Source organism: Caloenas nicobarica, chromosome 6 (genome assembly GCF_036013445.1).
Source record: "Caloenas nicobarica isolate bCalNic1 chromosome 6, bCalNic1.hap1, whole genome shotgun sequence".
NCBI lineage: Eukaryota > Metazoa > Chordata > Aves > Columbiformes > Columbidae > Caloenas > Caloenas nicobarica.
The window spans coordinates 42,095,183-42,109,448 of record NC_088250.1 but is presented as its reverse complement, the minus strand read 5'-3'; the positions used below and the strand labels follow the sequence as shown (position 1 = coordinate 42,109,448).

General features: G+C 41.2%; 1 protein-coding gene across 5 annotated transcripts in view; it reads left to right on the top strand.

Annotated features, from left to right (window-relative positions):
* CCDC148 (coiled-coil domain containing 148) overlaps positions 1 to 14,266 on the top strand; it is a 54,880-nt gene that overhangs the window by 20,792 nt on the left and 19,822 nt on the right. For all 5 annotated transcript variants that reach the window (XM_065637916.1, XM_065637915.1, XM_065637911.1 and 2 more), the window contains 2 exons: positions 5,247 to 5,385; positions 7,434 to 7,640. In XM_065637916.1, the coding sequence (XP_065493988.1) occupies positions 5,251 to 5,385; positions 7,434 to 7,640 (342 nt within the window). In that variant the 5' untranslated portion in view covers positions 5,247 to 5,250. The remainder of the gene's footprint in view (positions 1 to 5,246; positions 5,386 to 7,433; positions 7,641 to 14,266) is intronic.

Below are 14,266 nucleotides of genomic sequence, written 5' to 3'. Positions count from 1 at the left end.
TCTTACATTTGTATTGGCTAATTTGCACAAAAATATTTTTATGTGTGCAAAGATACAGCTTTGTGATTTAAGTATTCTATAATTAATCGAACTAACTTTGATCCAAATAACACAGAGAATACTGTCAAAACTGAGTGATGGCTTTTTGACCTTGGTATGTATCCACTGTACTCTGCTGATTGCAAAGGCTTCATTAAGGCTATATAACTATTGTCATTGCTCTATACACAAAGATACCAAACATTCTCCTGCAATACATTTTTTAATAGTTTTCCTACTTTGAGCAGTTGCTCAGAAGAACAATATGATTAGATGATAACATGATAACTTAGTCACTTCATCTTGGGATTACTTCTGCCGTTCTTCTGCTCTCATCGTGTGCTTGACTGCGCAGTGAGGAAACCTGAAGTTAATACTGGTCTTCTGGCATTGCACATCTCATTGCTGAACTGTTCGGACTGTCTAGAACAGAAAATTGAGAAATGTGCATAGAATTTTCAAAGCAGAAAAATCGGAATAAGATAGTATTCTGGTCTGCTATATTCTCTGCATGCTTTTCAGTCCTACTAGAAGGCATATTACAGTGTTTATTGCTTTTGGAAACTGGATAAGAATTTGGGGTTTTTTTCCAACCATAATATAGGATTATAATGTTTTATAATCTAAATTCACTTCTTTTACTGCTGCTAAAACACAAATATTTGTGTTTGGGAAATACCCAAGTCCTGAGGTATCCCATAAATGGTGGACTTGGAACTGACATGTTTGTTGTAGCTGATGATTCTCTAAGCACTGTTAAATTTTTGCCGCACCTTCCAAGGACGTCTGAATTATGTAAATAACTGAAGGATGGATGCATACTCAGCGCTGTATCCTCTGCAGCTTCCTTTCAGATGAGTGGGACAGCAGGGCTAAGCCGAGCTGCTGTTCTCAGGCGTGTTCCGGCTGTGTCTGGTCCAGCGGCACTGGCACATGCGCAGTCGGGGCTGGGCTCTCCCTGGTGGCACCGTGTGCTCCGTGTGTGCCAGAGCACCTCGCTGCTGCACCGGGACGGGGGTTACGGGGGAGACGGCAGCTTCCCGTCCCACCGGGTTGTGTTCCTTAGAACCTGCAAAGCCAGGGATTAATGCTGGGTACGTCTGCTTCAAAGGAAGCAGCTGCCTCAGGGCTGTTGAATGCAAGACAATTGCTGTGTTTCAGTTCTGGCACAAAATAAAGATTGTACTGTTTTCCAGTAGAATGATTCATACAAGAGAAACAAGCACTATGTTTAAAATTTGGGTCATGCATTCAGCCTCGTAAAAGGTTGTCAACATCTTGACACTGAAGAGCTGATATTAGCTCAAATATTAAATGTAAAATGTGTTGGCGCTTTTCAAACTCATTGTAGATGAGATCTTCCTTTCTGGAATTTTACACAAGTTTAAGTGAGGTGACAACTTGAATTCAATCAGGCAGGATGTTTTGAAATTCTCCATGCATTTAATGGTAACGAATACACTGGGCTGGATCATGCCATTTTTTTTCTTTTTTTTGGCTATTTGTCTGTGAACAGCTGACAAAATCTCAGCACAGCTGACAAATGTTGGCACAGCTGACAAACCAAGCATTGGCAGTTGGTTTGTCCCTGCTTACAATAGACTACTTGTGGCTCTAGCTGGAGCTGGTTGCTCTCCAGAGTACCTCCCACAAACCTTCATGTCTCTGTCTCGTTCCTAATTAGTGCACAGGTTCGTTGTTAGATGGCTGTCAGAGGAGTGTCTGGGTCGGAGGGAACCTGCAGAGAGATGTGGGATGCAGGAGCAGTAAGGGTTGCGGCAGCTGGTCCAGCCCCTGTGTGCTGGAGGCAGAGGGGATTGCTGGTACTCTACCTGGGTAAAGACTAGCAGCAGCTTATGGTGGTTCTTCTAATAAACAAATAAGTAAAATATTGGGGCTGGAAAGACAAGAATGCCAGGTGTTATCTGAAGACAAAAGTGGTTTTTGTACTCCATTCAGCATCGGTATGAGCAGTTGTGGTGAAAGATATTTAAATCATAGCAAAGAATAATTAATTTGTTCATTAAAGTTATTCTTCAGAAAGCCCGTACCTCAGAATATTAAATTTTGACACAGTTTCTAAAATTATTAAATGAACTGATTTCATGGAAAAGCTCCTTCTAGAGAAAAGGGAGGAGTTTAAGACATTAATTCCAGAGGATCAGTTGCAAGATGTTTTTCTGAGAAGCAGTAGATGTTGCAGAAATGGCACATCTGTCCAACACCACCTCAGCGTCAAAGCTCGGGGACTCTTTGGAGAACTGTGTCTGCTCTGCAGGACCTGCAGCTCGGAGGTTACGAGATGTTACTGCAGCTGTTCCTCAGCCCCTTTCACCTTCTTTAGACTTAGCGTATGAAAAAACCTCAGCTCAGGCATCTATATTCATTGTCTGTCATGGGAAACTTAAGCCATCACCTATAAAGAAACACCTTTGTTGCTCTTCTGATTTTGCTAATGTAATTTCACTTTTTATGTTGTCTCCAACATTTGCTCGGTAGCTGCCAGTCGCTGCAAATAAACTTTTTACGGGAGCTAGATCTTTTCTCTGCCCTGTTTTGAAGCCACCTCCATTTCTTTTCATGATGGCTGGATTTAATAGCAAGCAGCTGGGTCCTAGAAATAATTTGTCAGATATTTCACATGGTTTATAAGAAGAGAAAGGAAAATAGGTGTAAAGTATGAATAATATAATCTGTCTCATGTGAGCTTGTAGACAGAAAGCTGTCTCCTTCCACAACTATTAATTTTAGCCTACCAATGAATCTCCAAGTCAGGGTGACTATTATAGGATTCCTAGTCCTAAATCTGCATGTGTACAAAGGTGGGGAGCCTTTCTGCAGAGCTTGCTGCCCTGTAGTGCATCCCCAGCCACAAGTGTCTGAGGTCCTGTGTAACTGGGCAGTCACTGGGCTGCAGGGGAACGTCTGACTCAGTAAGGTCTGACCTAGTGACACGTTGTGTTCCCGGCTCAGCGCCGCTGGGAGTGCGAGCTGAGAGCTGCCTGGTTGGTGTTCTTGTTAGGAGAAGTTAGGTGGTTGTTGAATTCTGGATTTGCTATGCTTTGTGCGTTATCCTAGAGCTGCCAGCAGATGCAGGTTGTGACCCTTTGTGGGATGGAGAGGCAACTGAAGTGTCCGTGTGTGCTCCTTGTCCTGTGGCGTGAAACTGCTGCCTGTGTGCACTTCTGGCTTTTGAAAAGTTAATTTTCTATGTCTTGCTTTGGTTTTACTCCATTGATTAACATATAAGCTACTCAAAAGCACCACTACAGGGCAAGCTAAGAGTTAGTGCTTCATATTTTCCTGCAAACAAGCCTTTCATGATGGAATCTCTCTGTGTACAGTGCAAACATTATTACTGCAGAGCTCTCTTAGGTGTGTTTGTAGCAGTAATCGCCATGCTAATGCTGTTGGAGTTTGTTGAAGGAGGTAGAATGTGATTTCTCCTTACTTGGCCATCTTTATTGTGATGCTGTCTGCATAAAAGACATGAGTATCTTTTGATGTTTATTCAGAGAAAAACAAAATACAGAAAAAGTACACACAGAGTGCAAGAAACGAGGTGTTCATTACTAGAGAACACCAATTTTAATGTTTCCTCAGATTCGGTTACCACTAAGTTGCCACCATTCTGATCCTGGAATAATGGTTCTGTGCTGAAAATGTTATGGTAAGCTAAGAATCGTTTTTGTTTCATGGAAGTCAGAGGATGAAGAATTGGAGCACGGAGGAAAGAACCTCCCATCACTGGCTGTCTCCAGAAAGATGGGTGAGAGTTAAATCCACTCTTAAGACCATAAGGGTAAAACTAAAGCCAATTAGTCTGCCTGAGGAGAACTGTAAAATATAAACCTTTAGTTAGATGAAGATAAGTGGATCTGCCCAAATCCGTGCCAACTTCACGGCAAAGCACCCAACAGCAGAAGGTGCCAGTGAGAGGAAAACGGGTGAAATGCATGTCAGCGAGAGGCTGGGTTCCCTGGCCTGACAGCACGTTCTTTGAAAAGCTTTCTTGAAATGGGATATTGTGTCTTTGCATTCTTGACATATGTTTGTAGGTGAAGCTTTCCAGTTCTTAGAACTAACAGGTCTAGCGATATTTTCTTGTTTCCCCCTTGGGTGTCCCAGAATATTGTGCAATGGTGATAAGACACTGTGGTTTTACTGTACAACGCTTTTTAAAGAAAAGTTGTGTTAAACTGGATTACATAGAATTTCTTTTAATAACTGCATCCATTGTCCCCTCTTTGGACATAATGCCAGATCACACAATAAAATCTAGTTTAATATTAATTACATCTGAGCATCTCACAAACAATCCCTGGTCTTTGTGGCTGTGCAGGGCTGGGGCTGTTCCAACCCCGTCCCGAACACAGAGCTGTTGAACACCAGGGAGCAGAGAGCTGCCAACAGCTGGAGGCTGCAGGAATTTGGGGGGCAGTCATATGATTGCTGCCTTTTAATCTTCCTGTGGCTTTGAGTCACGTTTGCAAAGAGGTCAGTGGGACAGAGACCTTTTGGTGCGACTCTGCTGCCTGTGTGCTGATGCTGACAATGACAGCCTGATGTTAATTCCTGCGAGGCCAAGAGTTCAGAATGAGGGTACATCTAATCTACTAAAGCCAAACCTGGAGTACTCTCTTTTGGTTTTATGGTACTTCTTGCTACTAGTTTCCTGAAATACATGAATGTGTACTGATTACTATACCTTCTGTTTTTAAAAAATTGTGGATCTTATGCCTTGGTGATGAGTTTATGGCTGCCAGAAGTTTGTTTTTAAACCAGTTCCTCATTTAGCTACATATGGGTATTGTCACTTCATTTCATTTTGATCATTTATTTAGTGCTCAGTGGTAGAGATTGATCATTTTCCTTTTTTGGTCTGTGTTTTCTGCGTGGTGTGACTATTCACTAATGTAACAGATTTGAGAAATACAGTATCATTCTCCAATTTAAAAAAAAAAAGGTTAGAAAATGAACAAATCACTTGGATGATGGCATGATAAATGGTCATGTTAGAAAAGCAATATAGTTTTGCTTTGTTTCACTAAAGTAAATCTAGATTTCTCAGCCTTGATCCAACACCCAGTTTAGGTGTTAGTTCAGGATTGCGAGCCCACTGAAAGGCCTTTGAAAATAAACTAGAACCAAACTCTTATTTTCACATGTTAAGTTATACTGGGGCTGATTGTTTTGCATTTCTGTAGGAACATGGAATGGACAGAAGAAGATCAGTGGGTTTTTCAGGCTGTTATCCAGCAGTATCCAAGCAATCTTCAGAGGAGGAGGACATTGTACCTGGATGTGCTGCAGAGATACCTTCCTCACAAATCCAGGCATGAGCTGGTCAGTCTTGTTTTAAATAGCACATCAATTACATAAATTCTTACATAAATCATGCAGTTTAGATTTGTATTAAAAATGTTTATCAAAGGCTTTTATTTAAAAATTTCTTAATCATAAATTTTATTATGCACAGCGAAGAAGGGATGTCCCTGTCTTCAAAATGCATAACTTGAAAACCCATCTTCAAATAAGCCCTGGACAGTTTATAGTTCCACATAACTCTCACAGCCAAATTCACAAAATGAGTTTGTGAGCATTGCTTTTGCTGTACAGTTTATAGCTGTGTCATGCTAGTCTGCTGCTCTTCGTATTTTATTTTTTATGAGGATGAGCATTGTCATGCTGTCTATGAATAGTTATTTTAATTGGTCTGTGGCACATATATAGCAGGAAGAGTGGAAAGTTATCTCCTGCTCTCAGGGAGAGGCTATTTTTATATGGATAATGCCTTTCAAATTGATTGCTGATTCCTTTTACACTCCACAGTGACTAAGCACATAGCGGCTAATAGAGAAACCCATTTCAAGGCCAGAACACTTCAGGATGTCATAAGTAAAGTAGGAATCTTTTTTTTATCTCTGCATGTATTTTTAGACCTTCTACTTACTTGTGTTTGAGGATGGCCTAGTGCAAAATAACGACAGTGAAATTATTCTGATAATTAGCATAGTCGCACCAAAATAAAGTTCTTGTGGATTTCAGAACTTTTGACTATGAGAACTTGGCTAAGTAATTACCTGCTTTGTACAATGTAGGCATATTTTAAGCATAGCCATTATTAATGGGTCTCCCTAATTCTTTGAAGGTTCATTTAAAATTTAAAAATTCTAAATTTAAAAATCATAATTCTGCATTAAATTGACATATCTTAACATGTATATTAGCTTGACAAATACAGCATTGTTACAGCAGTACTAAGAATCTGTTCTTAAAACGTTTGTGTTACATTAGAATACTAAACTTGGAGCCTCTGCACCCTCTGAAGCAGAACAGCTCAGTAGCCAAGCACTGGGTGCTTGGCCCAGCAGCAGCTCACCAGGGAGCTCTGTCTTTACACGTGCTCACCAGAGTCTGTGGCAGCAGCATTGGCAATGGGAACTTCTGACGAGGTGGCCTGTGTGACATTGACCCGAGAAAAGGTCCAGAGGTGGTGGTACCGCTTCATCTTCATCCAGCTGTGAGCTGATGGGAATGTCTGTGAGCTGAGAGGAACAACTGTGAGCCGGGCACCAGCCGGGTCAGCATCCCTTGTCCCCTGCCAAAAGCCTGGAAATGAGCGTCAGAAATGGTCCCCTTGCCACGTGTGAGCAGACAGCCATCTCTAGAATCTCCTTCATCCCTGTCACTTGTGATTTCTGGAATACAAGATAGGTCCAAACCTCAATGCCTCAGCCTATGCAGCCTTACCTGGTACATCTTCTGTCAAGGTCTTGAAGTGTGAATGTCCTCAGGAACCTCGCTGAATAAGGCCAATGAAGGTGTATTTAAGATTAAACAACATTTTTGTCAGGTGGCGACATCGGTGGTAGCAGTGTGCTGGTGACAAGCTAGAAAGCTATTTCCAGATTTCCTGTTAGGAAAGAAAAAGTGAAGGTACTTCTCATCTGCACTGCATTTGTGCAATTGCTTTAATTGGTGTTCTGTTTCTCTATAGATCGTAATTTCCTACAAAGAGCCTCATCTTGCTAAAAGTGCTCAATATCTCTGAAGATATATTGAAAGGACTTACTTGCATTTATGTACTTTAGGGCAGGAAGGAACCATTGCATTTAAGGTTGCAAAAGCACAATTCAGAAAAGAACAGCGGGATGTCGCTGTGGAAGTGCCATGTGGTACAGGCAGATGGAACAGCTGGAGTGGCGTCACCGGCGCTGGGGACTGCAGCGTACCTGGCACCCGAGAGAGCTTCTGGGCACTAAATGTGGATTCCATAGGAGTATTTGAGATATAATAATTAAATCAATCATTTTCAAGGTTTACAAAAGTATCTGGAATTATTTTATTGATGCATAGTTTTTAAATGTTTCTGATATGCTTTACTTTTTCAGGTTGTTCATGAGAAAGCTTGGGATCGTTACCACTTGGTCAGGAACCAGCGCAGAGCCTTGCTGTTAGACTGGGCTCAGGCCAGGAAAGCCTTCTTGCTCAAGGCGGTGGCAAGTGGTGCCGAGGCCTCTGCTGCTCACCAGGCAGAAGCGGCGCTGGCTGGGACCCGGCTGAAGCAACAGGAGATTTGTGCTGATCTGAAAGCAAAGGTACGTTCAGTTATACACCTAGCACATCGTAATCTGTTGGGGTTTACTGCTAAATTCAAAATGAAGTTACAGTGTTTAAGTGAGGAAAAACTAACTGAAGATAGTTGTCATAATCCTGTTTTTACTGGCCTGATGGTTGTTTTGGGTAGTTAGGGAAAAAAAGCAAACTGTAATCTGTTGGCAGAGATCAGGATGTTTGTGCAGCCTGACTCGCAAATGGTTTTGAAGACGCTCTGTTTCATTACCAACAAGGATCCCTGTTAGTGTTTCAACCAGCTCTTGAACTTTGTTTGTCTTTATTATCTAGCACAATTTAGACCTTACTGTGAGTTTCATACTGTGGGTATAATCTGTATAAATGCCGATCACATTTATTTTAGTGGATTTTGAGCACCATTGAAGAGTTTGAACTGTGTTTCAGTATTGGAAGAACCAAATTTGTTCTGCAGTTCACAGCCTAAGAGACTGTAAGCAAGCTACAGGAGTAAAGGTCTGGCATCGTCTTCCTTGGGTTCCTTTGTAGCCTTGGCAAGCCACAAAATATTTGTGTGTTTCTGTTTCTTCCTCAGCAAAGAGGGGTTGGTATCTATACTGTCTGAGGCTTCGTTCGTAATTGCTTTTAACACTAGAATTCTCAGCAGCGGAAGCAAAACATTCTATTCATCATCTGTGCCACAAGTTTTTTAGATTAATGCTAGTCTGTTTTCAGAGAAATAATAAATATGTCTTCCCTTCTATCTAAGAATGCTTTAAAGACCTGAAAAAATGGATCCTATAACTTGTTTGCCCTTATTATGGAGGTTTCACAATATTCTGAAAGGTGATTTACTGTGTTAAGAGGTGAAAATAAGATTAATTTTTTTTTTTTTTTTGGTAGGAGACTAGCCTAAAATGGGAGGAGCCTGGACACAAGGGGAAAGTGATGAGATGTTGATGCCTCAGGCGTCTGTAAGGGGAATCACATTTCTGGGCATGAAAGGCATGTTAAGATTTGTTTAACCTGCTCGGTGTGATTTCCACTTGCACAGGAATCACCAAGCACTCTTGGTGTATTATTCTCACTTCACCAACGTTATCTCTATCGAACCCTTACTTTTCAGAGAAATACTAAACCCTTGATTTTGGTTTCTACGGTAGAAAAACACAGTAAAACCTGTACTGTGATTAAGATTTTTGATGTTGATGATGGTTCTTTGCTGTAGTAATAATACAAAACCCCTTCCATCTCCTGTTCCTGGAGCTGTCTGTCGCAGGAGGGTTTGGATCTCAACGCTTCGTGGCTGAGTGGGAGCACCCGTGTCACCCATGTCGCCTGCAGGGCAGTGTCCCCGGGACTCGGGAGTGTGTCTCTGCAGCTGGGGGTTTGGCTCTTTGTCACCTCGACCGCCCTTTCTGGCATTGCTGTGTGTCCCTCATCTGCACAGTTAAAGGTAGAAGAGCCATTTATTCCAGAACTGTGAATTTATGAAGTTTATGAGTCAGTCTTTTTTTTTTTTTTGATTCCCCACAAAAGTAAAAAGCGAGTGTTGGAGTACTTCTGTTGACTCCACATAGCTTAAAGTTCTCACTGGTGCATTGAACATTGTCTGAAAGTTTTTTGGATTCTGACCTCCTGTTTCCAGTAACCTGGAACTGTTTGAAACTGAAACCTATTAAGGCTACACTTTTTAAGGGTGGCTTTCAAAGGCAGCTTTGTTAAAACATCGAACATTTGAACAAAAACAATTCACCTGTTTCCCAGAAAAGAGGAATGGAAAAGGTACTTTTTTCATTAAAGAAGGATATCATCGTGACCTTGTTTTGATCAGCTCTGCAGCTGAAAGGATGGAAGTTGAAAATGAGTAAGGAGCTAGCTGTTGTTTAAAGAAATTATTCCGAAGGTGTCCATGTTTTTGTTTGGATTCAATGGGTACACACGTTTGGAAACTCACACTTTACCCAGTTACAGTCCATTTTACAGACTGGTCTTCCTGCAGTTCTGAATCTCGCACTGTGGGGAGCGGCTGCTGGCAGGTACAAAGTGACTCTCAGTCTAGTGAGTTCATTTACACTGATACAAACACATCCTGATGAGCATCCATCAGATGGGCTAAAAAGTGAACCTGTCTCTAAGGGAATGAGCCTAGAGCTGGAAATCGGGGATTAGGGCTAGTCTCCTGCTTTTTCTTTTTGGCCATTAATTGAATTTAGTTTTTTCCATTTCAGTAAGTTTAGCATAAGGAAATCTTACACAGATCACTTTACCAGAGGGAAAATGTAGTTGCTCTGGTTTACCTGTGTAGTAAACTCCAGGTAAGCTTGTGAAGAGTTTGCATCCTGAATGTGAGACACAGATCTCCTTCGTTACACCAGCAGGCTGTTTAAATCAGCTGTAAAATGAAGTTATAACACGCACACTGTAAGAGACGTAAGCAATTCTAGAAATGCAAAGGTTCGTTAGATCCATTCTGCAGACAGAATATACAGAAATACCTTAAAATCAAAATGGATTGTTTAAGTAGCTGCTAATGACAGCGTGGGAGAAGAGTAGACTCTGAATATGACACCTTTCATTTAACTTCCAGTCAGTAAACCATTCAGCCTGTTTTACTTTTTTTCTTTAAAAGGGATATCTTGCTGTAAATTTCTGTGCTTCTTTGAGCTTCGGGGGTTTTCAAAAGAGTTTTTCTTCGTGTGTGAAAATCAATTTGTTCTTAATTGTAGTACAGATTGAGCAACTGAAAAGAGAAAATATTCATACGTGACAGGCTATGTATTTTTATTACTGCAATAACCACGTGATATAACTTTTGTATAGTTCTTTTAATCTGTCAACAACAAACCAAAGGCATAGAAAATATGCTAAAGAATACTTTATTTAAAGCTGTTTTAAATGCACTAGAAGCAACTATGCCATAAGTGATATTCTAGGCCTTTTGACTGACAAGAGGTGCTAACAATTAAAAAGTAAAGCAACTGAGACGTTAAATGCGTGTTTATAGCAGCCTTTACTTGGGGAAAGCACTTTCAAATTCTTATTCCACATTCCATCTCACAGAAGATCAATGTGTGTCCTTAACAGAAATCAGAATCTCTAAGGAGGAATTTTGAAACAGCTCAAGAAGCTCAGGTGAAATAAATCACAAGGGCCATATGGCAGTAATACACATGAAATAAAGTGTGAAATAGGTAACACTAGTGAGGCTTTACTGTACATTCTTAAAGAGGAGATGTTTCTGGTGTGTATCTTCAACACCCTGTTTGCTGTGGGAAAACACAACAAAAAACCGGTGGGGTTACACCTTCAGTGAGTGGCCATAATCACTCATATTTGATAGGCTTGATACTGTGTGGATTTAACCACTTCCAGGGTTCTGTAGCAGATGCTGTGTAAAAAAAGAAAAAATTCTTTCTGCATAAAATTCCTCTTTCTAATCAACACAAAGAAGCAAATTCTTGTGTGTAGTTAAGTGCTGAAACGAGAGTGTGATCTTGCAGGAGGGTCAGGAGGGTGCTGCTTCCCAGCTGCTCTTGGAAGGATTGAAGTGCTTGCTCGAATACCTTCAGAAATTCAGTCGAGGTATCTGCATGCATTCAAAACATTATTTTTCCATTGAATTTATCTTCCAATATTTATAATCCGGTACTTCCCATGTTCACATACAAAGACTAGAAGGATGCCCAGGGCAGCCCGAGGCCGAGCCGGGTCTCTGCGCGGAGCACAGCGCGGGCTGTGCCTGCCACGCACGCATCGCAGCCTGGCTGCCCTGCAGGCTGCTGCTCCTGCTGTGCTCTGGGACGCAGCCCCAGCCCAGCGCCAAAACCGCTTGCAACACGTTGTGAAATGTTGGAGAGCAACTCTTGCATCCCTTATCCTGGCAGAAGCTAAGACAAATTAATTTAAAAGGGAAAGAGGTGGAATTACCTGGGATATTGCAAATCATATAAAGTGTGTTGCAGATTGCCTTCCTTCTCCCTTCTGGTATAAGGAGAAGAAAGGATGTGTCAGTAAACCTGGGGGAAAAGTAGTTGTATCTCCCTATTCAGCATATAGTCAAGGCACTGGTTTGAATGATTTGACTGCCATAGGAGATCAACATTGAAATATTACAACTGAATGTAAAAAAAAAAAAAAAAAGCCTGGATAAGTATAAAATCTAGTATGTTGACAATAATCTGATCATTTTGCAGGAAATGTTTTAAAAAATAAATATTTAAAGGCGAGATATTTAAAAGAAGAGTTTTCTAATTTGGAAGTATGACCTGTTCATTTGTTGGATATGAGAAATACAAAGAAGTTTTAATAACCTCAGTTCTAAGATTCCCAGTTCACTCCCTCTGCGTGCCCACGTATCCGAGCACACCAGGGAGACCGGGGCTGCTGCCCACACACCGGCAGGCTCCCCTGTTGGCCGGGAAAGCTGCAGCCGTTCTGTGCTGGGGGTGCACAGGGGTTACAACACGCAGTCGTTCCCTTCTTCCGAGTCCCAAGCAGGAAGTCTTAAAAGTTTGAGTAGCCGAACTAGGGTTCGTAATGAGAAAGTATGAGTGAATACAAGTAAGTTAGAAAACTGTTTTTTTCAATGAAATGGACTACTTTTTAATAGTCATTGAATAGATGTTTCTGTATAATTAATGACTTAAAAAAATGTTTTCATTTTGTAACACAGGCTTCTATTGTCTTTTTCCATTTATAAAATATTTAAGTCTAAGGGATTTATTATCCTATTAACCCAAGTGGAATTTATGTGCTTAACTTCTATTAACCTTAATAGAAATTATCTGGGTGAATCCTTGTTCTATGGGAGACTAGGTCTTTAATTCTTTATTTCCCTCTACCTTTTCTTCCTCCTTTTCATAAAAGTCTGTCTTTCTTTTCCACCTTAGAATGGAAGGGAGTTGCTCAGGCAAGAGACATAGATCAGCATGCAGTACTTTTATCTGGAGTGTTAACGACTAAGCTATAATGCAAGTGAAGAGGCTACACTGCTGGCAATGAAAGTCACCTTTTGATGAGTTTTCCATGTTAATCTTCTAGTGATCTCAGCTTGACCGTGCTCTTTGGCCAGTTCTGTAGTAGATAAAAAGTAATGACCTTCTCTTGTGCAGGGAAATAAATTTGCCAAATTTATTAAATCATCTTCGTTGATTGGATGATGAGTCCTTAGGAACTGAACTGAGAAGAATATCCTTACTGAAGATCTGATGTTGCAATCCTGTAATTCCTGTAGCCCATAACTTTTTATCACTTAATCACCTTTTACATCTGCTTTGCTTAATTCTGCTTCCCAGGACACACTACAAATGCTTAGCTCTTTTCTGTGTAAACAGAGTTCCTTAGGTCACCAACTCGTTCTGAGGCTGCGGTCCTTATCTTAAGAATGTGAAGGAAAAACAACATGGTCGATGTGGTTTGAATCCCAACTTGCAATTAAGAGTAATATTTTTTTCCCTTCTGTGCCTGGTAGCTTCCATCTGGAAAAACGAAGAGGTATTTCTGACTTATATAAATGGGATAACTCTCAGTTCCATATTGAGTGAGAACCAGGGCAAAAAAGCTGGGCAGAGAAAGATGGCAATGCCGCGATGAAGTTGGGAAGGGGTAAGAAGGGAGAGGAGCTGCTCCTGGCAATAGCCGTAGGTCCGTCTATCTGTCTGAGCTGTGGACGTTTCTTGCTGAGCTTTTGGGCTCTGATTCCAAGCGTCCTCTTTCTGTTGAACGTCGCGAGCGCTGTGTCGGTAGCTGTGGTGAAGCCTGAGGTGACCTGGAGGACTCCAGCTGATAATCCTGTGGAAAGGGAGTGGGTGAGGGTTCCCATACAATTTGTCACTCTCCAGAGTGTATTTCATGGTTCTGAGTGATGACTTGGGCTCTCTCTCTCTGGTCAAGCCAAAAAGCTGCTGAGATGTTCTGTGTTTTCTTGGGTACCTTCAGTATCCTAACGTGGAACTTTGCCACACAAAAGGGATTTTATTGCTACTTATACCAGTTTTTGGCACAGATGGCATGCACGATACAACGCTAATCTTGGGTAGTCTGTGCTGTCCTGACTGTGAAACATGAAATAACAATTTATGGCTATTACTTGGTGGGTTTTCCCACCCACTTTGCAGAGCAACCAGTGAGAACTGTGGGACAAATGTATGTACATGCAGTCTGTGATTGCTTGTGTTATGATTAGGATTATTATTATATTGAATTCCTTCAAACAGTATTTGAATCTCTAGTCATCTCATAATTGCATTTCAACATCTCCAACCATGCTTGCTGATCACTGCAGCTGCTGTTGCTTTCAGTGCAAGTGTTGCGTGGTGACACCAGCGTGAAAACGCCGGTTGTCTCCGCAATGCTGCAATAGTGTTCTGGTGCATGCTGCAACTTGTCCTTCCCAGCTTGCTGCACTTCTTGTGCTACGTAGCATCTTCATTTGTGAAGTTCTTCTTCAAGAGAGCCTCTGAATTTTTGCCCAGACATTCTTAGAATCAGTTGCGAACAGCTGGAAGAAGAAAAAAAACCTGCAAACCATAATAAAAATAAGGAAAGGTGTGCACAAATATTTCAAAGATTAGTAAAGCTCTGGGAGATTCTGAAAGTGTACAGGGATTGGGTCATTTTGTATGGCTGAAAGAGTGAGCTAGAGAGAATT